At 42.1% G+C, this 26,061-nt stretch overlaps 1 protein-coding gene and 1 non-coding gene across 6 annotated transcripts in view; one reads left to right on the plus strand and one right to left on the minus strand.

Annotated features, from left to right (window-relative positions):
* PTPRC (protein tyrosine phosphatase, receptor type C) overlaps nucleotides 1-26,061 on the plus strand; it is a 129,234-nt gene that overhangs the window by 65,498 nt on the left and 37,675 nt on the right. For all 5 annotated transcript variants that reach the window (XM_027565793.1, XM_027565794.1, XM_027565795.1 and 2 more), the window contains 8 exons: nucleotides 1,227-1,247; nucleotides 3,352-3,558; nucleotides 5,102-5,245; nucleotides 6,321-6,464; nucleotides 9,883-10,002; nucleotides 12,230-12,388; nucleotides 14,118-14,326; nucleotides 18,867-18,927. In XM_027565793.1, coding sequence (XP_027421594.1) covers nucleotides 1,227-1,247; nucleotides 3,352-3,558; nucleotides 5,102-5,245; nucleotides 6,321-6,464; nucleotides 9,883-10,002; nucleotides 12,230-12,388; nucleotides 14,118-14,326; nucleotides 18,867-18,927 — 1,065 coding nt within the window. The remainder of the gene's footprint in view (nucleotides 1-1,226; nucleotides 1,248-3,351; nucleotides 3,559-5,101; nucleotides 5,246-6,320; nucleotides 6,465-9,882; nucleotides 10,003-12,229; nucleotides 12,389-14,117; nucleotides 14,327-18,866; nucleotides 18,928-26,061) is intronic.
* On the minus strand, nucleotides 20,411-20,517 carry LOC113907131. Its single transcript, XR_003515115.1, has one exon. It is a non-coding gene; the product is annotated as a U6 spliceosomal RNA (small nuclear RNA).

Here is a 26,061-nt window from a genome sequence, read left to right on the forward strand (position 1 = left end):
TGAGTGTCCTAATCCTGGGGCCGTGGAGGGGCAGTTAGTCCAAAGCACTGATCTGTGTCTGCAGTGCGAGAGCTGCTGAGGTCTGGGCGGGTGTCACTGTGATAACCTAATGCCGGTCGTAGCATTCCCCTTGAGTGTGAACTTGATGAATGTGAGTAGAGATGACCAGCTAGCTATACCAGGACTTTTAAGAGTGGATTTTGGTCTTGGTATGAACAGAACAGTTCTCTCAGTGGGAGGCTTTGTATCAAGAAGTCAGTGGCAGGGGAGCCTCAGCATTCGGGGGCAGGGGGTATGGGGACAGAAGTGAGGGGGCCTCCATCCGGGAATGAATGCCCAGGAGTTGGCGGAGCCTGCAATGGGTCAGCCAGTCAGAGCCTGCCGGGGTGCTGTTCCCGCCTCAGTTTCTCCATCTCGAAGACCAGACTAGCAGGGATCTCGTAGCTTCCACAAGCGACATTTCCGTCCTGTTCGCCAGTTAAATATATATGCTCACACAAGACTTGTCTCAGTGGATGGACAGATTTTTCACCCTGAGTCTAGTATATGGGTAAAGAGCTTACAAAAGTGAAACCAGAGCGTGGAGCTGCTGCTGCTGCTAAGTCGCTTCAGTCGTGTCCGACTCTGTGCGACCCCATGGGCTGTAGCCCAGCAGGCTCCTCCATCCATGGAACTTTCCAGGCCAGAGTACTGGAGTGGGTTGCCATTTCCTTCCGCCAGGGATCTTCCTGACCCAGGGATCGAATCTGGGTCTCCTGCATTGCGGGCAGACGCTTTACCGTCTGAGCCACCAGGGAAGACATTCTTTGCAAACAGAGATGCAAACTGAACGCGCTAGGGGTTACAATTATATAAACCTCTTTTGAGATTAATCAAGGAGATAAAGACTTTAAAAATGCCTCTGGCTGCTTGAATAGTCAGCCACCTCACCATTCCATAATCAGATGTGTGTCAAAAAGTCTTAATATTGTATCATGATTGGGCTTATGAGGTAAATTCATGAAAATATTTGAGGGGCTAGCTCCTTGGTTTACAACCTTTGAGGTTTTGAAATCCAAACATGGGACTAGGCACTGCAAACTCTGTCTTTTCTGTTAAACCTAATTTGGTAGATTCTACAGTTTATGAAGATGAAACATTGTAAACCACTCTTCCCTAAAATGACTAAGGGCAGAGATATCTTAAAAGTTGATTTTAATCATCTGCATTCTCTTTTTTTCTTTCAGCTCCTACTAAGCCACCGTGTGGTAAGTTTGTCTACCTAGAGGCAACATATATCACTTTAATGATTTCATTCTTTATTTCAAGTTTCTAAGACCTCTGCTCCCCCACCCCAGCAAAATAAACTCAGTGGCTCTAATTTCTAACCAATGATTAGCTCCAGCTCTTAAGAGTCAGAGTCCTTCAGAGTGAGAAGTTTGATGTCATGTTCAGACCTGGATTTGAGGATCAGGATCAATCATTACTAGCTAAACAGCTCTGGTGGAGCCACTTACCCTTACCTTGGGTGTTTAAAGTGGGGTGATAGCAAGCTTGTTTTGGGGTTGGGGGAGGATTCCGTGTAATGATAAATGTGGAATGTGAATAGCACCTTCTAGGCTGATCAAGAAGAAAAAGTCTCGTCTGTCTCTCTATCTCGCTAGGGTTCTCCTCAAAGCAGATGCTTGAAAACAGTTTGTATCTGTCCTTCTCCTGTCTTCTTCCTCTGTTCTCAGTGAAAGCAGAGTCCTTCTTCACGACCAGGGCTCACACACTCCACATGTTTCTAAATATCACCAGGGAGTCCCTGCTGTCAGTAGCTCTTCATATATTCAGTGCAAACACCAGCCTTCATATGTTTGCTTAATTAATATGATCCTTCATGATCAGATTCCTCTTGCATTATTACTTTTTTCACTTAAGGAACACGGAAATACTCATTGTTGTATTTCTTAACCTTTTATTTTGTTTTCGAGTACAGCTGATTGTGATCGTTTCACGTGGACAGCAAAGGGATCCAGCCATCCGTATACATGTATCCATTTCCCCCCAAACTCTCCCCCATCCAGGCTGCCACATAACATTGAGCAGCATTCCCTGTGCTGTATAGTAGGCCCTCGCTCTTATCCGTTTTGAATATAGCAGTGTGTCCCTGTCCATCCCAAACTCCCTAACTGTCCCTTCCCCCCGTCCTTCCCCCTATAAGTTTGTTCTCTAGAGATTGAGCTAGAGATTGTCTTACCGAGTGAAGTAAGTTAGACAGAGAAAGGGAGATACCATATGGTATCCCTTATATTTGGAATCTGAAAAGAAGTGATACAAATGAATTTATTTACAAAATAGAAACAGACTGACAGCTGCTTCTAGGTTTCTGAGCACATTTCTTCCTGCTTCTGTGCTCACCCAGGTTCTTTCCTTACACTTGGAATTCCATGCCATCCTCACCCGCCCCCCTCCCCCATCACTTTTTCTATGTCTTGCTCCTATTTTAAACTGCAAACTGAGTCACGTGCCCTAGAGAGCCTCTCCGGGTCCTCTAACCACAGCAGGCTCCTCTGCTGCTTTATTCCCGTGTTGTTTTGTGCATCATCTTGTTTTGGTGGTTTTCCTGTCCTCTCTAGCCCATTCCCGTGCCCATCTCCACGTTAGAGACCCCAAAGTGGAACATTTGTATTCCTGTTGTTTGGGACAGTGTTTTAAAACAAGTGCGTCATAATTTTTGTTGCACTAAAAAATGAGTGAATACATCAGTGTGTACTGAGAAGGTGTTTTTGTGAGTCAATGGAATCTGTTCAAATGAAGGGGAGAGTGAGATGACACTCGAGAAAGCTTGAGGAGGAGTTGTTGTCCATAACTTTTCATAAGCAGAGGCATAGTGAGGCCTCTGCTCTCAGATAATTAATGTTCTCCGTGTCAGGAGAAAGAGAGAATCAAGTACTGCAGTTTAGAAAGCAAGGGAAATGATAGAGCTGGAATAAGGAATTTTTCCGGTATGTCGCTCTTTTTTTCGTTTTTCAACCACTTTTGAGACCCTACTAATGACAGGTTTTACACAAGGATCTGAATTTATGGTGATGATCAAAATAGGTTTTGCTCTTATTGAATTTACAGTCCAGTTGGGAAGACACACGAGTCCAATAATCATCCAAGTACAGGCTCATGAGCTGGGTCTTTGATGGGACAGCGATGTAAAGACAATCATGAGGGATAACATGGAGGCGCTGACGCGTTCCTTCTCCATTTTATGTTCCTGGGGCTATTTTTGTTGGTGTTTGGATATTTTAAAAAAATATGTTAAGGGGTTTGTAGTTAATGTAGGTTTGTTTGTTCTGAAAAATCAAAGATAATCCTGGCTGTCTTATTTTCTTTCAGAGAACAAATACGGAGGTGTGTCTGTGAAGTACTCTTTCAAGGATAACAAGACATTTACTGCAACACTCGATGTTGAGGAAAAGGAATGTGAACCTCCTGGATGTGAAAAGGAGCACCCTGGCCTGCCTGCATGTCAAACTAGGATTATCAATATGTCACACCCTTCGTGTGAGCCTCCATTTGAATATGTCTTGGAGGTACCACCAGGTAAATGCCAGTTGCTTTCTATTTGTGTGTTTACAACGACAGTGCGCTTTTGTGTGCGGATTGTCGGGAGGCGGGGGAGGGGAAGCTGGCGGCGGGGGCGGGGGCGGGGCGTGCTGCTCTCCTGACCCAGCAAAGTGGTGACCTCGGAGCAGCCTTCTGTCTTCATCCCTTACTCGCCTCCCTGCACCTCTTTTACAGCGTGGTTTGTGTCGACCAGATATAATCTACTCCTCTGAGCGATTATTCACGAGCTTCTTTCCTCTTCTCAACTGAATTCAAGTCATTTAATAGATATATATTTATACATTATATATGCACATTATATGTATATACATGTATGCATACATTATACGTATATACACATCAACACACATGTATATATTAATTGATAATAATATTAATATTAATATACACAGATAATGTATTAATGTTTATATATATTAATCCTTCTAAATGCAAGTGTGTCTGGAATAAAGGTTTCCCAGGTGGCTCAGTGGTAAAAGAGCCTGTTCGCTGCTGCAGCAGCCGTGGGTTCAGTCCCTGGGTCTGGAAGACCCCCTGGGGGAGGGCATGGCAGCCTGCTCCAGTATCCTTGCCTGGAGAATCCCATGGACAGAGGAGCCTGGGGGGCTACTATCCATGGGGTCGCAAAGAGTCCAACAGGACTGAGTGCGCCTGTGCATGTCTAGAATATCTTGGAAAGATACAAAGTCAAAGATTTGATGTTTGTGGGGAAAAAAAAAAGTACTTTGTCCAAAAAAAAAAAAAAAGAGTCATAGTCACGTTAGGGGGATCCAGCTGGTTTTGGTGCCTCAGCAACTGCTGGGAAAGAGAAGGGACTAAGGTACTATGTGGACTTCAGGGACGCTACCTTCACTAAATGTGTTTTCAAAACGGGACTTGGGAGTCGTGTAAGTCTGTTAAATCTCTTACATCTTTTATTAATTCAAGATCATTGATTTACTTATTAACATTTATGTAGGCTAGACATCTGATGTTTATGGAAAAAAGAAACTTATTTAACCTACTCATTTTTTAAAAATATTACTGAAATAAATGATCAAATAAAAACAGAAAGTGACAATTTTTAAAAAATGCATTACCCAGAGGGAATCACACATGCTCTGTGTAATGACCATTCAATGAAAATAATTAAAGAGTAAATGAAAAACGGAAAATATAAGTAAAAATACAAAATGAAGCCAGTCTTTTAAAATGTGCAAAAGATGCAATTTTATCTAGATTTTTGCTTGGGTTCTGTTTTTTAAAAGTAGCATAAATTCTAAATGAATTAGCATTACATATGTTGGTAGCATTTCATTTAGAATTTACGCTACTTTTAAAAAATAGAACCCAAACAAAAATCTAAAAAAAAGAACAAAGACTTAAGAAATGCAAAACCCTGAGAATTATTCAACTTTTCAAAAGTAATCTAAATTCTTGCCAGATTCTGTATCATGAATATATTTGAATAACTGTCACTGAGCATATGGCACGCATTATGAAATATTAATTATCCATTTTTGTATCTTTATTCTGACAGATCCTAATCAGTTTCAGCTGAAAGACTGTGTGGAAGATAAAGAAGCAAATACTTCCCTTTGTTTACTTTGGGAAAATGAAGATTTTCTCTTTAATGGACAATTCGAGTGTAATGAAAGTAAAATTGAATACAAATTTAAATGTGGTAAGAATTTAACATTGATCAGAGGAGGTTTTGTTTTTTTTTTTTTCCTATAGTGGGAAGTCTCTCTGAATATTATCTAATGATTCCTTCCTCCCTCCTTTCATCCACTTTCTTTCAATCTCTGTCCCTCTCTCTGTTGCACAGTCCATGATATGTTTGGAATCAAACACTTGTATTCTTTATACCACTCAAACTCACAAAAGAGACAGATACTGCGTAATTTTTGAAAGAGCAGTATCATTTTATTTATAAGAATTTTCTTGGCAACAGTTACACAGGAGGCGTTGCTGAAGAGATTATTAGAGAAGAGTTAAGAAAGCTAAGATACACATACTCTTAGCACGAGTGGGAAAGCAAGCAATTGCACGTGATTCCACGAGCTCCTTTGTCAGCCCTCCGTCAACAACACCCGTAAAAACTGCCAGAAGACTTTCACAAAGGAAAGGAGAAAAAGAAGCATCAGTGCTGCAAGGGATATGAGTTGGTGTTCATGGAAGGGGGGACTTGAGTTAGAATTTCTTTTTAGTAATTAATGATTTAATACCTTTCAATTTCTCTTCATTTGAGTTTATTGGGATGAAATCTCCCTCCCTTGGCATAAAGCCACCTGCTAGGCCGTATTTGGCAAGACAGACAGACGAAAATACACACTCTCACAGAGGGTGGAGCGTGGGACTGGTTATAGACATGTTTCGGGGACATGAGCAGGATGAGGAAGGCAAGAGCAAACGTACAGCAGGCTGACGACATAACCGTGATCTCATTATCCACGTGATGAAGGCTGACTCAAATGCAGTCTCGACTTTCCACAGAGAACGATGAACTAACGCCTCATTTCTTCAGTTAAATTAGAGACACTCTCAAGTTCACTTCTACTTACCAGTGTTTTCTTTAAAAATGAGTGTAGCAAAACCATGCGTTATTGCAGCAGATCTCTGGATCTTTTACTTATTGTTTTGACCATTTGCATAGGTTTTTAATCTAATAGATATTAACTATAGATATAACACCAAAGTGAAATTTAAGTGTGATATATTACATTCATATACTCATATGCAGTCCTTGTTTTTTTTAGATGGCTATTCTGCAGATGGTAATGAAAAAAAATTTGAAGTGAGGAATCTTAAACCCAGAACTAATTATACTTGTAGTTCACAAGTACTCTATAATCAACAGCTTCTTATTAGCCAAAATAAAACTATTGAAACAGATTTTGGAGGTGAGTATATTGCTTACGTTTGTATGTTAAATTTCTTTTCTTTTTATATTCTTATGATTCTTTGAGAATCATAGAAAAAGATATAATGAATTTGGAGAAAGGGTTTCACAAAAAGGCCTTGTGTCCATTTTAAAGTGAGAATTTAGAAATAAATGACAGAGAATCCAAACCCCCATGAAGTTTTTGCAAACTGTAGGCTGCTGTGAGGTCCAGGTGGAAACAAGACTGTGAGGTAAGTAACATGCTTGTTCACACAGTTCCCATTGCGTCTCCTCGCTCCTGTAGCAGCCTCCTCCTTTTGGTGTCTCCTGCCTCTTCTGGGCCACTTTCAAATCCTGCCTCTCACAGGAGTAAGGTGAGCACAGAAGCTAATGAGAAGCAGTGATAAAGCGAATTGTTGATAGCAAAATAATAGTTGTTACTACTGAGAAGCCAGCAACATAAATAATAACAAGATTATTATAACTAGTAGCAATTGAAAAATAAAATTCTGGAAAATAACAGCATCTGGAAGATGGCAGGGAGAAGGAATCGAAAAGTGCTAAAACTTCAGTCATATTTAATGGAAGTAAAGAGATTAGTAGAAATAAAGCCTCTCGATGAAGGTGAAATGGAGAATGAAAAAGCTGACTTAAGACTAAGATCTTGGTATCTGTTCCCATCACTTCATGGCAAATAGATGGGGAAAAAATGGAAACAATGACAGACTTTATTTTCCTGGGCTCCAAAATCACTTCAGATAATGACTGCAGCCATGAAATTAAAAGATGCTTGATCCTTGGAAGAAAACCTATAATGAGCCGAGACAGTGAATTAAAAAGCAGAGACATCACTTTGCTGACAAAGGTCCATATAGTCAAAGGGATGGTTTTTCCAGGAGTCATGTACAGATGTGAGAGTTGGACCATAAAGAAGACTGAGCACCAAAGAATTAATACTTTTGAAATGTGGTATTGGAGAAGACTCTTGAGAGTCCCTTGGACTGCAAGGAAATGAAACCAGTCAATTCTAAAGGAAGTCAACCCTGAATATTCATTGGAAGGACTGATGCTGAAGCTGAAGCTCCAATACTTTGGTCACCTGATGTGAAGAGCCGACTCATTGAAATAAACCCTGATGCTGGGAAAGATTGAAGGCAGGAGGAGAAGGGGATGACTGAGGATGAGATAGTTGGATGGCATCACTGACTCGAGGGACATGAGTTTGAGCAAGCTCCAGGAGAGATTGAAGGACAGAGAAACCTCATGTGCTGCAGTCCAAAGAGTTGAACACAACTGAGTGACTAAACAACCAGAAGAGACTCCAGTTGACTTTAGAAATTTACTAGGAAAATATGTTAATTGTGAGGCAATTTATGAACAACCATTAAAAATATGAAGGACAGATAAATAGATGACATTGTGTATAATCAGTAGAAGAAAGTTACAGAATAAAAGATGTTCTACATGTTAAAGGAGGAAAAGGAGAAAGGAGGAGGAGGGGGAGGAGGAGGAGAAGAAGAAAAATGGGGAAGGGGAGGGGAAGGAAGAGGAAAAATGTGGCAGAGAGGGAGACAGAAAAGGCTAAGTAGTAAACAGTAGGTAAAAGAGCAGAAATGTCAAAGTATATCAAAAGTCGGACTTCCCTCATAGCTCACTTGGTGAAGAATCTGCCTGCAGTGCAGGAGATCTGGGTTCGATTCCTGGGTTGGGAAGATCCCCTGGAGAAGAGAAAGGCAACCCATTCCAGTGTTCTAGGGAAATCCTGGGAAATCCCATGGCCAAAGATGCCTGGCGGGCTGCAGTCCGTGGGGTTGCCAGAGTCGGACGCGACTTAGCGACTAAACAAATCACCATATCAAAAGTTAATATAAATAAAACGGTTTAAATTTACCTTTTGAAGCAAAGGCATTCAGACTCGAATAAAGTAAAGACATGTTTGAGGGGAATTTGTACCTTAAGTAAGATCAAGTGATAATTTATGGGAACTTTTATTGCTTAGCTCCTATTGAATGAAATCAATGGAGAGTGCTTAGAAAAGAACCAGAAAAAAAAAAATACAAAGATATTAGAAAGGAGAAAATAACAAAGGCTGGAGTACAGATTATTGAAAGAAGAAACAAGCAAAGATGTCAGGAATTTACTAATCAGTTTGAAGGCTTGGTTTTTAAAAGAAAAATAAAATAGACCTCTAGCAAAACAACCTTCCCCCATGCATTAACAAAAGGACATTAGAGAAGTCCTCGAAGCTGTCCGCGGCCGCCGGGGGGCCCGTGCCTCTCTTCGGCCACGAAAACAAAAAAAAAAAACAAAACAAAAGCACATTAAAAGTACAGTAGAAATCATGGAGAAGGCAATGGCAACCCACTCCAGTACTCTTGCCTGGAAAATCCCATGGACACAGGAGCCTGGTGGGCTGCAGTCCATGGGGTTGCAAAGAATCAGACACGACTGAGCGACTTCACTTTCACTTTCATGCATTAGAGATGGAAATGGCAACCCCCTCCAGTGTTCTTGCCTGGAGAATCCCAGGGATAGTGGAGCCTGGTGGGCTGCCATCTATGGGGTCTCGCAGAGTCGGACACGACTGAAGCGACTTAGCAGCAGCAGCAGCAGAAATTTCACAGATTATAAAGAATCTCATATCCAATATAAAAAGTTAGATAAAGTGAATAATTTTCTAGAACATACAAATTATGAGCATTTGCCTAGGGGAAGAGTTAGAAAATTAGACTTAAAATCACAGTCTAATACCTCTTCACTCACTTCACACTCCCTGTCTGCTTACTTCACCTACCCTTTAAAAAAGATAAACCAGAAAGGTAAGCTTAGTTTCTGTCCTATCCAAACTGCCCCACAGTATAGAAAACATGTAAATCTATCAACTCACTTTGATTATTGTTAGGGTTTGGAATAGGCTTAGGCATACTGTTATGTGGATACCAAACATGCACAAAGATGAGGCCACTGTAAGCCAGTCTCTTCCATGAATGTAGGTACTGAATAGTAAATGAATTATTAACAAAGTCAATCCTCTAGTACCTTATAAAACGTGTAGCTACAAAAGAAGATATACAGAAGTGTTATATGCTCAGTTGTGTCCGATTCTTTACAACCCCATGGGCTGTAAACTGCCAGGCACCTCTATCTGTGAGACTCTCCAGGCAAGAACACTGCAGTGGGTTGCCATTCCTTTCTCCAGGGGATCTTCGCAACCCAGGGATTGAACCCAGGTCTCCTGCATTGCAGGCAGATTCTTTACTTTCTGAGCCAAATGATCTCTAAAGAAAATGTAACAAGAGCAGGTATCTTTCTTACAATTTCATCTTTGATTCATAGTTAATCAAATTATGGCTATTAACAATGCATGCTAATAATATGAAAAATGGTTTCTCTATGTCTTGTTTTTTTCACATTTTATCTTCTTATTCTCTCAACAGAACCAGAAGCACCTCAGAATTTTACTTGTTCTGCTAAAAATGCAACTGAAGGAAAGTGTACCTGGACACCACCTCAAAGCTATTTTGACAGAATCTCTCTTTGCTATTGGATTACTCCAGGTAACTTGTAGAAAATTTAATTCCATATCAGGAAAGATAAATCTAAAATTGGAAAACACTAGATATATGGATGGAGAAGGAAATAGCAACCCACTCCAGTGTTCTTGCCTGGAGAATCCCAGGGGCGGGGGAGCCTGGTGGGCTGACGTCTATGGGGTCACGCAGAGTCGGACACGACTGAAGTGACTTAGCAGCAGCAGATATATGGAAGCAGTGAGTGAGCCACAGAGCTTTCTACACAGCAACCGTGATGGGCATCCTATACGTCTTGATTTTAAGAACTGCCTCCACTCACTATGGACTCCCCAGCCTCTGAGATGCCTGAAGCTCAGAACATCCCCAATATTGCTTGTCTTTCTTGACCTTCTTACTTATAATCTTTACACTCTAAAGCCTAGAGAAAGAAAATCTCTGGACGATAATACTCAGCTGTCTTCCACATATTACGTAAGTGAGCTGCACTGGTTTGAACTTATTGTTCTGGATGACAGACAAACCGCTTCCATAGCTTGATCCAGCTGGTGCACACACAAAATTGGGTGAATAAAAATGAACATACTCCTGTTTAGTCATGGAGGGCACTTTATTGGCCAGTGGAATCTTAGAACGTAGTTCTAGTTAGCATGAAACTTCTGCAGAAGTCCAGCCACTGGGCTGGCCCTTCCTTTGGAGGGACTGTTTAAGAGAACAGACCTCTCCTGGACGATTCGAAGTATCTAAAATGCCTTTAGAAGACAGTGGGGACTGTGGACCATCTCAGAATAGACTCAGCCCTTGGGATAGCCCTCTTGACAGTCCTTGCCCTATAGTTTAAAGTAGTTTTGAGTTGAATATCTCACAGAGTTCCATCTCTTTGGTGGGTAGGTGAAATTTTCAGATTTCAAGAGGCAGAAAGCCACTTCTCTTCAGCGTGTTATTGTATATTTTGATAACATATGCCTTTTGCTGGTTGAATCATAATAATCAGACTACTAAAGCAAAGCTCCACGCACACGTAGTTTTCCAGTTAGCATAAGACATTAATTGACAGGAGCTCATCAAAGAGGACATATGGAGTCTTCTCATATGGAGAAGAAGTGTTTGCCGTGTATTTGAGCTTATGGTACTTTGAAAAGTTATGTCTATGAGAAAAGAAAAGTGGAAATTATAGGAAGATAAAACAGCAGGATGGTCGGATAGTCTGCCTCATTGGACCCCTCTCCTGTGAGCTCTCTTTGCTTGGTTTCTCTGTGAGCACACTGGTTTTCTTTTCTCTTTTCTGAATCTCCTTCTCACTTTCCCTTGCTGTATTCCTCACTTTTTATATTCTCTCTCCACTATGGAGTTCTTTCAATGCCAGAGTATATGGAGGGAATTTATGGAACAATGTTTATTGTTCTTTGTATTCTATACAGTTTAAAAAAGCATTTGAATAATAGGCTTAGAAGGAGGTAATGTATTGGTTATTGTGGTCAGACAACTTTTTGTTTATTTTTTGCAACGAGTACAGATCCTTCTTATTCAGTGCTATCCAAATTTATGACTGCCCTGTTATAATCCTTGAACAGAATGGGTGGGGAGGGATGGGCAGGGAGGGATACAACATCGAGCTTTGTGTGCCCTTTTCTCAGAAACTGGGTTGGTAACTGGCTGAATCCAGCCTCCACGGTGGTTCACGCACTGACTCTGCTCAAAGGGTCCTTCGGAACCAGCTCACCCGCAGTCCCCTGTCTCTTGCGGCCTTCAGACTCCGCTGCTTTCCCTCATCGTCTCAATTCCTGTAGTGCTCAGAGGAGTAGGACAAGGAGACGGAGTTATTGGTGATCAAATGGATTCTGCATCTGAAGTTTATAACAGTAGCCATACCAAAGTTCAAAGTTTGGAGGTTATCAGAAAAAGTTTCACTAAAGTATTGGAAAAAAGACTTTCGTAATATCCACCATGGGCTGTGCTTTCTCAGAAAGAAAATAAACCATCTTCACTGATACGCTTGGACTCTTTTATTAATATGTTATGTACCAAATTAACTATGAAACCATTAGTTTGGAATATTTGAGTTTATTTGAAGTAATTACATTCATTCAATACATTTGCTGATAGTAGTATGTACTTCTGAGCACAAACATTTTTGTATTTCAGTCACTCAGTTTGGAGTGGGCTCAGAATGATTTAATGTACAGACCAAGTTAAATATGTGGTAATCCTGGCTTTTGATGACTTAATAAATGTTTCTGTTTTTCCCTTTGAGGTGGACGAAATTGCATCCCTCAGGATAAAACCCAGGACGGAATAGATTTGCACAATTTGAGACCTTTCACAAACTATATGGTGGTGTTACAAGCCCGGGTCACAGGAAAAGTAACTCGCAGTAGAAATGCGACCTATACATTTTGGACAGATCCAGCAAGTAAGTTATGAACTTTAGTGCTTTTTTCTATGAATGGTGAGAAGCAAAGTCTAAGCTGTTTAAACAGCAAGTTCACATTTATTCTTCATTTGGGAAGCACTTTGACTTGGCACATTTGTTAATATCTAGGGTTTATAATAATTAAAAAACAACAATTTAAAAGCTCTCATTTGAGGTTTTCTCTGTGTCCTTCAGGTATAATCACAGAATTGTACGAATGAAGCCTGAGAACATATGAGCTGGTACAGTGTGTAAGAATTCAGGCAATTAAGTACCTAACCAACTTAGAGAAAAATGAATTACCTATTATTTTCTTTATTGTCTGGAAATTTCGACTGCTATCAGATACATGAGAATCCCACACTCATAAACCATTCACTTGCTGACTTTTGCTTGCATGACAGGCACTTCATAAACCATAATACTTTGACAGCATTTTCTTCTCATTACAGTGAACTGCCTACTGTTTTAAGTCACATTTTACATTCATTTGATTCTTGCCACCAAGGGGAAGTGCCACGGATTCCAGGTGCAGAGCTCCATCCGTCTCTGGGGTGACTGAACTCCATGAGGGTCGGGACAGAAGAAACAGCCCTGTGCAGATCAGCAGCCAGGGCTCCAGAGACCCTCCCTGGGGCTAGGCTCACAGAGGACAGGTGTTCTACTCGGGGCTGGGTATAAAATGCTCCTAATGTCATTTAAGTTCATGCTTCAGAAGTCCAAGTCCTCACACTTTACACTTTGGTTATTTTCCTGAATTCCTGTGCTATCACAGACACAAAGACGATTTGTTGCTGATGAAGAATTCAGCCAGGTATCCCCAGGGTCATGTAAGTGCTTCCAAAAGGAGGGCCTGAGCCATCTGTAGGCCTTCGAGGTTTCCCCATCACTATCTCTTCCCTCCCTGCCCCTTCTTTTCATTTCCTCTGTTTTCTACTTCTACACATTCTCTGTGACAAAACTAGATAGCGTATTAAAAAGCGGAGACATCACTTTGCCAGCAAAGGTCCATATGGTCAAAGCTGTGTTTTTCCAGTAGTCGTGTACAGCTATGAGGATTGTACCATAAAGAGGGCTGAGTTCCAAACAACTGATGCTTTCAATCTGTGGTGCTAGAGAAGACTCTGGAGAATCCCTTGGACTACAAGGAGATCCAGCCAGTCCATCCTAAAGGAAATCAATCCTGAATATTCATTGGAAGGACTGATGCTGAAGCTGAAGCTCCAATAATTTGGCCACAAGATATGAAGAGCTAACTCACTGGAAAAAGCCCTGATTCTGGGAAACATTGAGAGCAGGAGGAGAAGGGGGTGACGGGATGAGATGGTTGGATGGTATCATCGACTCAATGACATGAGTTTGAGCAAACTCCAGGAGACAGTGAAGGACAGGAAGTCTGGGGTGCTGCAGTCTTTGGGGTTGCAAAATCTTGGACACAACTGAGTGACTGAAGAACAAGAAGAACAGCACACTCTCTGGGAGAATCACAAAAATCTCATAGTTTCAAGTACAACTTATATGCTAATATTCATTGAAAGATGTGTAATTTATTTTCAAATGTTTTCTTAAACAGCTTTTTTATGTACATTATCTCCTAATTTCCCCATCCCCAAATAAGCACTTAGAATGGTTTTATATTGTTCACATATATTATCCAGTAATTTAAATATTCATTTAACAAATGGTTAAAGTAACCGCTGTGTTTTTTTTTTTTTTTTCATTTTGATAGAGCCAAGCAAGGTCAATGGTTTAAGTGCTTCACGGAAGACAGAAAATACTATAGCTGTGAGCTGTAAACGTCCTGACCAGCTTAATGGCCCCGAAGGGAAGTACTATTTGGAAGTAAGAACTGGAAATACCTTGGTTAAAAAAGATTCAGGACCAGAATGCAGATTCTTGGTAGAAGATCTTCAGTATTTAACAGAATATAATTTTTTGGTAAGATTACAATTTCTATAATCACTCCAGAACTGATATATATTATAGTTATTATTCTGCAGTACTTAAATAATTCTAGGACTAGTGTTCACACAAGCTTGAGAAGCTCTGATGTCTAAAGGAATCACACTTTATAAGTCTTAAAACTTTGACTCCATACTTTTCATCTATAGTATGATTTATGGCAGATATTTGGTTGGAATATTTTTGACCTTCAGCATGACTACTTATAAATTATTGTTCTTATGTCAAGAAACACAGTGCACAAATTGTTATTATTTATTAATGATAATTATTGGTTATTACTTTGCCACATCTTTTGTTCTTCTTGGCTTTGTGTCTTTACTAATGTGAGCTTTCTTTAATTACAAATATTTTTTTACAGGTACATTGAGGTTAGAAAATAGAAAAAAAAATGTCAGGAAATAGCAATGTATGCAAAGAGTTTAAAACCTCACCCATAAACTCATTGTCTACTGATCATATTTTGTGTATATGTTTCTAAAATGGGAGGGCTCAATCTTTTCCTTTTGCTATAGGAGAAAGCCTCAGCTCATTCAGTTCATTCTGTCTCCTGTGTTTATTCCCTGTAAGAAATACAGAGAAGAATTTCCAAAGAAAGCTGAAGACCTGAAACACTTTTGACACTTTTGGTCTCCAAATGTGTACAGGTTTTTCCCCATGTCCAGCAGCTATCTGAGACGACTGGTGGGTGCCCCATAATTTAATTTAATTTCAACACCATCTATCCAGAGAAAGTGCCGTATTCCAGGGGCACTCCCCTGGAATGTCCAGGGGAGGGGTCAGTCCCATGAGATTGGCCCCACCCCACTTCGGAATGACAGCTAAGAGATGCCCATCACTTCTGCTCGATTGGGCTCCACGTCAGGGGCTCCCATCACCCCTTCCTTGAGTTTGATTAATTTATTAAGGCAGCTCACGTAACTCAGGCAGATACTTAAAGGCTGTGAGAAAGGATTCAGGTAAACAGCCAGCTGAAGAGAGATGTAGGGAGGTCTGGGAGGGTCTGTGTGCAGGAGCCTCTGTCCCACTGGAGTTGGGGGTGTGTCTCTCTCCTGGTGTGAATGTGCTCCCCAGTCTGGAAGCTCTCTGAACCCTGTACTTCTGGGAATTTCTGGAGGCTTCATCACACAGACGCGATCAGTCATTAACTCCATTTTCCACTCTTCCCCCTTCTCACGAGAATGGGGGGAGGGGCTGAAAATTCCAAGACTGACTATGGCTTGGTCTTGGCAGTCCTGTGGGGGCCATCTGGGAACCCACTCAGAGTTACTTCAGTAGAAGAAAAGATTATCACTCCCCGTGGCTCAGTGAGAAAGAATCTGCCTGCAATGTGGGAGACCTGGGTTTGATCCCTGGGTCCGGAAGATTCCCTGGAGGAGGAAATGGCAACCCACTCCAGGATTCTTGCCTGGAGAATCCATGGACAGAGGAGCCTGGCAGGCTACAGTCCATGGGGTCACAGAGTGTTGGCCACGACTGAATGACTGAGCATGCACACAGGAAATTACGAAGGTTTTAGGAGCTCTGTGTCAGAAACTGGATATATTTCTCATTGTCTCATCAGTTCCATGATAAAAGCACACAGTTTGATAAACTGCATGTTTCAAAAATCACTGTATCATGAACATTTTTCCATATTAAATATTCTGCTACTAATTTTTAATGGTTGCACAAGGTTCTGTCTTATGGCTTTATTGCATTCTACTCACCATAACTGTTTTGGTCTCTGTTAAAAGCAACAATAAGTAAACACTCTTATTGGAAAATAACAGCATCTTTGAATATGTCTTTTATTGTCTCTGTCTGAATAAATTCCTGAAAAAGAATGTATTGGGCCGAAAGGAAGTTACATATAATTTAAGATTTTTAAAAATTAACTCATTGGTGTAGAGTTGCTTTACAGTGTTTTGTTAGTTTCTTGCTGTACGGCAAAGTGAATCAGTCATACATGTACACACATATCCCCTTTTGTGGATTTCCTTCCCATTTAGGTCGCCACAGAGCGCTGAGGAGAGCTCCCTGTGCTGGGCAGCAGGCTCTCGCTAGCTGTCTATTTTATACACAGTATCAATAGTGTCCATATGTCACTCCTGATGTCCCAGATCATCTCACATCCTCTTTCCCCTTTGGTAACCATGTCTGTTTGCTCCATCTATGTCTCTATTTCCGCTTTGCAAATAAGTTCATCTCTACTGTTTTTCTAAGTTCAGCACACATAAGCGACGTTGTTTCTCTTTCTGACTTACTTCACTGTGTATGGAATCCAGGTCCACCCACGCCTCTGCACACGGCACTGTTGAGCCCCTTTGTGTGGCTGAGCGATATCCCACGGCACGCATGTACCTCATCTTCTCTGTCCGTGCCTCTGCTGGTGGACATTTAAGTTACTTCCGTGTTTGGCTGTTGTAAACAGTGCTGCAGTGAACATCGCAGTTCATGCACCGTTTCAGATCATGTTTTTCTCTGGATTTGTGCCTAGGAGTGGGGTTGCTGTGCCCTATGATAGCTCTAATTTTAGCCTTTTAAGGAACCTCCGTACTGTTCTCCATAGTGGCCGCACCGATTCACATTCCTCCCCACAGTATAGGGGGGTTTGAATGAGTGCACTTCTTTTCTTTTCCCAAACAAATGCACTGTTATTGCCTATCATTGCCCGTTTTACCTCATCTTCCTCAGCACCCAGGAAGCTCCAGGCACACTGGCTTTCTTTCTGTTTCTCAAAACACTCAGGTTTCACTCTCTTTAGGAACTTAGGACTCTTCTCTCTGTCTGGAGTTTTCTCCTCCCATGTGTCAATCGTGATAACTTATTCTGGAAAAATACAGCTCAACACCATATTAAAGTGCAATCTTAAAATTCACACTAGGAGACTGTTAGCTTTCCACTCTCCTCCTCACTCTTCAAAAGACTGTTGTTTTCTTCTCTGCAGTTCCCGTAACTTGCTTTTATGTTTATTTCAGAACCCGCTGCTGCATTTATACCTTCATGAAGGAGTAACATTTTAGCTTTCCACATCAGTCTTATCTCTGGTTAATAAATCAATACAGTTGTTTTTATAGTTGTTAATGTATTACTTTCCATTATTGCAGGTTTATTTTGATGTTCTGCTAGTTTGGGAACTGAAAGTGATTTTTGACTATTTCTTTCTCCTTTTCTTTTTTATTAACTAAGAAAAAGTTTTAAACTTACCGATTATCCTTTGCTAAAATTTTCACTCTATCCCATGTCTTTTATCCCTAATCTCTCAATGACTGACATAAAATTGAATGAATGGATTTTTAAAGTAGATTGTTCTAATTATTGATAATTCCCATAGAGTATGTAATTGTAATTTGGAAGCATTTTAAATTAATTTTTTTAAAGAAAATGTTTGCGCATTTCTAGTTCCTGCATTTTTGTATTATACTTAATTATTATTTTTAAAAGATAACTGGGCTTTTACAATTTCTGCCCTTTGAAATTTACACTATTTTTTACAGCTCAATGTGAGATAAATATTTATAAACATTCTGCGAGTACTGGGGAGATTGTATATCCTCCACAGGGTAAAAGCTTAGGTATGTTTTTTTGTTACAGATCTATCATATTTACCATTCAGCTCAGTTCAGTCGCTTAGTCATGTCCGACTCTTTGCGACCCCATGGACTGCAGCACGCCAGGCCTCCCTGTCCATCACCAAGGCCTGGAGTTTGCTCAAACTCATGTCCATCGAGTCAGTGATGCCATCCAACCATCTCATCCTCTGTCGTCCCCTTCTCCTCCCGCCTTCAATCTTTCCCAGCATCAGGGTCTTTTCCAGTGAGTCAGTCCTTCACATCAGATTGCCAAAGTATATTTATCATTAATCTCTTTTAATTATACTGTTCAAATCTATTTTTACTCAATCGTTTTGTTTTTGACTGAAGATTCTTAATGCTTTCTGGGTCCGTGCAGTTTCCTTTGTGTGTCTAATTGCTTTTGCTCGATCATGTTTAATATTTTGAACTCCTTACGTCTAAACTGTAGATGTTGCCATGTCACCGATTTGTATCATTTTAACCCTTATGAACTAAAATCACTTTAATATAAATAGCGTGATTCTTACATTAAACTGTTTCCACTTAGTCTTAAAAAATTTTTTGTACAGAGTATGTGTAACTCTAGTAAGCAGTATACACCAGAATTTCCTTTGTAAAGAAATGTGAAGATATTAGTCTATTCATAGGGAATTTTAACTTTGAATAATGAACACTTTGGTGTGTTGGATTTTATTCCTTTGTGTCCACTTAGTTCTTGCTGACCATAACTATCAGTATTATTATTATTGCTAAATGGGATAAGATTTCTTTATATCGTTTCACTGGTAAATATTTAAGAAATTTGATAATAGACTATCGCCATAGTCTCGAAGTTTCAAGTTATCCAGTATACATTTTAATGAAAATAAACAGCAATATATGACAAATAGGAATCTGTTATATTGTGATTCACAAATTTAATTTAGAAAACCTTCTTCTCTCTCATTTCTGAAACCCAGGTCTATTATAACAATACAAAATTTGCTGGTCTTCGGGAGAGTGTTACAGCATCAACATCTTGTAAGTCTTCTCGGCTATTTATTCTGTTTTTCATGGGATATGTGTTCACGCTTCCAATGCTTTATTATTTTACATTTGTACTCATATGTAATTATTAAGTTTTCAAATTATATATTTCCATAAACATTATATTTTAAGTTGTGTGAGCAAATGTACGTGCAGGTGAACATTATACTGAAATAAGGCCTTGCACTTGGGCAGGCTCGGGGCCGCCCTGCGTGCTGTGGGGCCCTTTCTCCTGTCCGCACGCACCTGGCCACTCCACGATACTCAATAAATGCCATAGTGGAATATTTTGTCCTGTTGGCATTTATCCGAAAACTTGAAAGAAAGGCTCCGCTATTGTCTTCAGTCACCCGTCTTCTGACATAAGCATGTTTGGATGTAAAGTAAGCTGAGGGGCGGTCTGGTACCTTCAGTCATCTTATCTCCGTGGGCATGTGTGTGTTTGCTGTTTGTATTTTTTTTTTCAGACAAATGCTTTGTGTGTTTGCTGGGTCGATCAGTGCCTCTGACTCTTTGCAGCCCCATGGACTGTAGCCCGCCAGGCTCCTCTGTCCATGGGATTTCCCAGGCAAGAATACTGGAGTGGGTTGCCATTTCCTCCTCCAGGGGATCTTCCTACCCAGAGATCAAACCAGTCAACCTTACCTCCCGTGACCAAAAACTAGACTTAGTTAGCCAAAGCTGTTTATTTATCATAAGCAGGATTTTGGTCATTCTGGACATTGCTTTTCAATCAACTGAATGTATCCAACCTGAGGTTTCCTGGAAAAGAAAATAATATCTTAAGTTCAGTTTAGGAAATTCAATTTTTAAAAGTTGGTTGGTTTCATAAAATAACTCATGAAGGATTTATATACACAGACTCCTATTATGATTCTGTTTATGATGTTTCTTCCTGTTAGGAACCAGCACATTTGTTTTGTGCTCCGTGTAGAAATCGTTTGTGGACCGTGTTAGAAATTACCTTTTTTTGAACTTACTTTTTATTGATGTAAGGTTGAATTGTTGATTACAAGCTTGTGTTAATTACTGCTGTACGGTGAAGCATGTCACTGCTGCTAAGTCGCCTCAGTCGTGTCCGACTCTGTGCGACCCCATAGACGGCAGCCCACCAGGCTCCCCCGTCCCTGGGATTCTCCAGGAAGAACACTGGAGTGGGTTGCCATTTCCTTCTCCAACGCATGAAAGGGAAAAGTGAAAGTGAAGTAGCTCAGTTGTGTCTGACTGCCCGTGATCCCATGGACTGCAGCCTACCAGGCTCCTCCGTCCATGGGATTTTCCAGGCAAGAGTACTGGAGTGGGTGCCACTGCCTTCTCCATACGTCTAAAAACACTCTGTTTTTATATTCTTTTCCATTATGGCTTATCCAGGATATTGAATATAGTTCCCAGCGCTATACAGTGTGGCCTTGTAGTTTATCCATTATAATCTATTCAGTATGCACACTGGTTTGCATCTGCTCATCCCAAACTCCCCCCAAATATGGGGCACTTCATGAATTTGTGTGTCATCCTTATGCAGGAGTGGCACTAAAATTCTCTCTATTGTTTCAGTCTTAGTGTATGTGCTGCAGAAGCCAACACTCTTCTTTTTTTTTTTTTTCTGTCCCTCAACTGTATGCTTGGCAGAAGCAGGTGTTCTTACAAATCTATGCTGATTTACCCAACTAAGCTAGGATAAACAGTCCCTAAAAGCTTCCCCAGTGGCTCAGTGGTAAAGAATCCACCTGCCAATGCACGAGACCTGGGTTTGATCCCTGGAGAGGCAAACGGTAACCCACTCTAGTATTCTTGGCTGCAGAGAGGAGCCTGGTGGGCTACAGTCCATGGGATCACAAAAAGTCTGACTTGACAGAGTACGCATGCAAAAATGCTTTAATCAAAATAGAGCTGTGTGTAGGAAAAATCACTGAAATTAAACGTCATTGTAACAGTGAGGAGAACAGCTGGATTAAACGTCATTGCAACAGTGAGGATAACAGCTGGATGCCACCACTGACCTCTGCTCGTTCTGCTCACCAGAACACCCACTTTTCACTATTTCTGTTTTCAGTTCTTCTTATAGTTACCTCCATGTCTAAAAACAATATCATCTGCTGCTCTTTCGAGAGTTGCTTATTGGTCTGAGCCTGTGGAGGAAGAAGACCTAGCACTGTTTAAGTTTTCTCTGCTTGTTAGCTTTGTAAATTAAGTTAAATTCAGACCTCCAAGTGCGGTGTTACCAAGCATAGCTGGTTTTTATTTTTATTTTTTTAAGATTTGTTTGATGTAGACCATTTTTAAAGCCTTTATTGGGTTTGTGACAATATTGCTTCCATTTTATGTTTCGGTTATTTTGGCCATGAGGCATGTGGGATCTTGATTCCCTGACCAGGTGTCGAACCTGCGGTCCCTGCATTGGAAGGCAAAGTCTAAAACACTGGACCACCAGGGAAGCCCCTTCAGATGGCACCTCACCAGTGCTCATATGCACGTGCACATTCAGTGGTGCTTTATTTCCCCAGGTCTTTCCAAAGAGGGAATGTATAAAAGCATCTTATTTTCCAAACTTGCTTGACTAGGTTCCATAAAAAGTTTTAGTTCTTTCTGCTCAGATATTTTAAATGAAGGCTTCTGATGTGAAATCCATACACATTCAGCCAGCTCTCTTGAACTTTATTTCCATGCACTTTTCTTACAATACCAACAGCTTCATTGAGTTTTTCTGATTATGTGAGCAGTTCATAGTGGCAGCACTTACTCTTGGGGGTCATAGAGTCCACTGGATATTTCACACACCCATCTTTAAGACCAGCTTGGCACCACTTCACTCAGAGAAACACGGAGCAGGAAACACAATCAGAAGTGGCATCTGGCCAAGGACTTCCTGGTAGCATTGCCCACCGCAGTCCGAGGACCATGAACACTTCGACCCTCTGGACTCCACTGAGAAGAATGAGGCCACGTGTGGCAGAGCATCCCAGCTTAGAAGCTCCATGTCAAGAAAGGAACTGATACATCATGTAGCAGTTCCGTGGGCACAGCTGCCAACGGTGTCAACAGGGGTGAGCCCAGTAACATGATGTGCGCTGGGTGCACGCACTCAAGGAAGCCAAGGTCAGCACTTCTCACCAGGACGGTGCTTCATCCACAGCCGCCCTGGCCCAGACGCCATGTAGCACTCAGGGATTGTGTTGACGCCCGCCATGTCATCAAGTAACACAGCTGCTAGTCCATCTTTATCGTATTTTACCTTCAGTGGAGATATAGGGTTACCCCATCCTCCTTTCTCCATAAGGCAGAAAAAGTATCAACTCTTTCTAGCAACAGATTCTCCTAAGAGATAAATCATGTTGTCCCCTTTTAATAGTGACATCTACTCAAGGGTGGGTTGGCTCTTGAGTTGTGAATTGCAGAAGCACAGCTACTCAAAATGTATTTTACTCAGTTTTTCTGGCATCACACTCTACCACCTATATTTTGACAACATTTGGGCCCTTTTCTTCTGAAGCTCTCAAAGGGTACAGCCCCGATGCCATTATAAAATTTCCCTTCATCGGTTTCCCGTTTTAGAATCGCTGCATTTGAATCTCATGTATTTTTTAAATTTTATGTTTTTTTTTTAAATCTGGTACTGTAAAAAGGAAATATTCCAATTTTGCATGCATTAAGATATCTTTATGATGGCACTTGATCAGTATGTTACCCTGGGATGGAGTCTAAGCTTAAGGATCTAGACTTTGAACATATTTCCGTGGACATCCCTGGTAGTCCAGTGGCTGAGTCTTCAGCTTCTTGCAGGGTGTTGTGGGTTCAGTCCTTGCCCAGGGAGCTAAGATTCCACATGCTGCAGGGTGTTGTGGGTTCAGTCCTTGCCCAGGGAGCTAAGATTCCACATGCTGCAGGGTGTTGTGGGTTCAGTCCTTGCCCAGGGAGCTAAGATTCCACATGCTGCAGGGTGTGGCAAATAAATAAATCCATGCGAGCTCTGTAGAAGAATTCTTTCGAAGTATGTCTGTTGTTCCACTGTGCCCCGTGTGACTTCCCGGCTTCTTTTTCTTCCCCTGTGCCCCCTTGTTTTATTTTCTTCCGGGAACGCTTCGGCTCTCCTCTTTATTCTTGGTCGTCTGCGGGTCTTTCGCACTTATTTTCCTGGATGCTACTGGCCTTTGTGACCTGGAGACTACTATCTGTGGAAAATTTTCTTTGGTTCACTTTCTTTTTGCTGGCCTTTTGGAGTTTGTCTGAGTCACATTTTGCAGTCAAAAGTTGATGTATTATTTTGGCATCCATCTTTCTGAGAGGGTTTCCTTGAGGGTTTGGTTCTCATTGGCAATTTTATCCTAGTTACAGTGACACACGGGAGAAGGTGATTAGAAGTTCCGTCGTCCTTAAGGGGCCATGTGGGCCGCGGAGATTCCCTGTGTTGTTACTGATTTATTTTCTCCAGCATCATCCATTGTCTCCAGACACGCAGTTTGGGCAGCCCGTGGCCTGGCTGAGTCACTCCATGCTTCCGGCTGTGAAAGAAATGTCTCATGCTCAGGAAATCTTCCACGGATCATGTAGAAAATAGGTTTCTCTTATTTTCACACTCTCTACCTTTTCCCCCTTAAATCCAAGGAAAGCATATAATCATTTTATTGGCTTATTTACCTGTCTAGCGTTCGTTTCCCCCCAGAGAGAAGGAAGATTCCCTCCGAACTGGTGCCTTTTATGCCGTGTTTTCTGTCCTATCCCCAGAGACCGTCGTGGTCATAGGAAGCATAGCATTTGCTCGGTCAGTGTGGGATGAGTGAGGGGTACTGATCAGTTAAGACAGTGGTGGATGCCGTAAGAGACAGATCCCCAAATCGTTGTGGTGTAACTGAGTAGACACTGCTTATTTTCTGAATCATTTTTAAAAATTGGAGTATAGTTGCTTCACAGTTGCTGGGTTGGTTTCTGCTGTACAGTGGAGTGACTTAGCTACATGCATACGTGCATCTCCTTCCTCTTGGACCTGCACCCCTCAGCCCACCCTCTAGGGCGTCGCAGAGCACTGAGCTGAGCTGAGCTGAGCTGGGCAGGCTTCGCTGTCCAGCCCCAACTCCCGCGGACAGCGGCTCCCCGCGGTAGCGTGCGTGTCTCAGTGCTCGGCCCTCAGCTCGTCCCCCCTCCCTGGTGCCCGCCTGCCTGCCCTCTGCATCTGCATCTGTACTCCTGCCCTGCGAAGAGATTCATCTGTACCATTTCTCTAGATTCCACATCCTGACATTAATACGCATTATTTGTTTTCCTCTTTCTGACTTACTTTACTCTGTCTGATGGGCTCTAGGTCCGTTTCTCCTCCAACTGGGGATGTTTATGTCCTTGTCGAGGGCAGAGTCCTGCTCCACACACTCATTCAAAGCTCCACACGGACCCAGGGGCTTCCCTCTCCAGAGGTGGCTCCTGAATTTGGGATGACAACCAAGCTCCAGCCAGCACTCTGGAGAAGGGAATGGAGGGTCTTTCATGGGGTGGAAAATACCACACCCAGCTGTGGTTGATATGCCTGCTACCCTTATCTCAGTTATCTGGACACACTTAACAGCAAGGGAGAGAAAATAAGTCTGCTCAAGAGTTAGCCAGGGCCAGCCACGGGCAGAGGAGGGGAGCAGGGCAGGGGAGGAGACCGGTCGTTCCCCTCAACCCCACGGACTGTCTCCAGCCGAAAGCACACAGGACAGGTGGCTGTGTATTCGTTTTGTCTTGCTGTCCAACGGGTTAAACCAGCGGCTTCACACCACACCCGTTGATTTATTAGCTCACAATTCCATAGTCAGAGTTCCGGCTCCATGTGACTGGGTCTTCTGAAACCTAGATGTCGGCCAGGATGAGTTTTTATCTGGAGAATATGCATACAAATGCTTCCAGGGTTGATCCAGGTTGGCGGAACTTGCTGTGCTGGGACCGCTGACCTGATTTCTTTGGGGTCCCGGGGCCAGGGCTTGCAGTCAGCTCCCAGAAGCCCCTCGTGTTCTTTCCACCTGACCTGCTCCAGACAGCCTGGGGAGTCCTTCCAGTACCTCAAATCACTGACTTCAGCTTTTTTAAAGGACTCGTGGTTAGGTCATGCTCACCCAGAACAGTCTCGGGATCTTCCAGCGGGAAAGTCCCTGCTGACTTGAGGCTGGAGTTCGCTCTGCAGTTTCTTTGCCGTGGTGCCTACATTAGTGGTTGATGAGATAACCAAGACCTGGAAACCTTGGCACCATCTGGAAATTCTCCTCACCACCCATCTCCTTCAAAGCATCCAGGCTTCTCAGCCCACCCCCACCTCAAATGTATAATTGCTGTATTGCCTTAGAAACATGATTTAGGAGGGTTGAATTTGTTTCCTCACCTACAAGAGAAGAACGCTAGGTCTCTGCCCATCTTCATGAAGCACAGTGACCACAGCAACGGTAGTGAACCCTGATGTAGGTAAAGGTCCTCCACTCCCACCATCAGTTCAGTTCAGTCCCTCAGTTGCATCTAACTCTTTGTGACCCCATGGACTGCAGCACGCCAAGCTTCCCTGTCCATCACCAACTCCCAGAGCTTGCTCAAACTCATGTCCACCGAGTCCGTGATGCCATCCAGCCATCTCCTCCTCTGTCATCCGCTTCTCCTGCCTTCAGTCTTTCCCAGCATCAGGGTCTTTTCCAGTGAGTCAGTTCTTCGCATCAGGTGGCCAAAGGATTGGAGTTTCAGCTTCAGCATCAGTCCTTCCAATGAATATTCAGGACTGATTTCCTTTAGGGCTCCCACCATGCACAACGTCAATTTGTAATCCATCACCATAATCTCTCTCTTGCCATTACTCTGGAATCCCTTGGTCCTGGAACCAATGTCCATGACTAACAGCTTTCTTCTTTTTCCCTGGGTCGTCGTTTCCCTCCTCTGCCGGGTGGGTCTCATCGGCATGCAGTTTTTAAAAGCAAACGAGCAGGAGCAACCGCAGTATCTCTTCTGACCCTGTTTCTTCTTCAGCTGCCAGCCTAGTTCTTCACCCGCACACCTGTCAACAGCGAAGCTCCTTTCATCCTGCTTCACTTGAGAGTTCCTTTGTCGGCTGCATCTTTTCCTCCTACTTTTTAACCCTGCGTGTCTCAGGACTGAGTCTTGGGACTTCTATCCACTTTT

The sequence above is a fragment of the Bos indicus x Bos taurus genome, chromosome 16 (genome assembly GCF_003369695.1).
Source record: "Bos indicus x Bos taurus breed Angus x Brahman F1 hybrid chromosome 16, Bos_hybrid_MaternalHap_v2.0, whole genome shotgun sequence".
In the NCBI taxonomy this organism is placed as follows: Eukaryota; Metazoa; Chordata; class Mammalia; order Artiodactyla; family Bovidae; genus Bos; species Bos indicus x Bos taurus.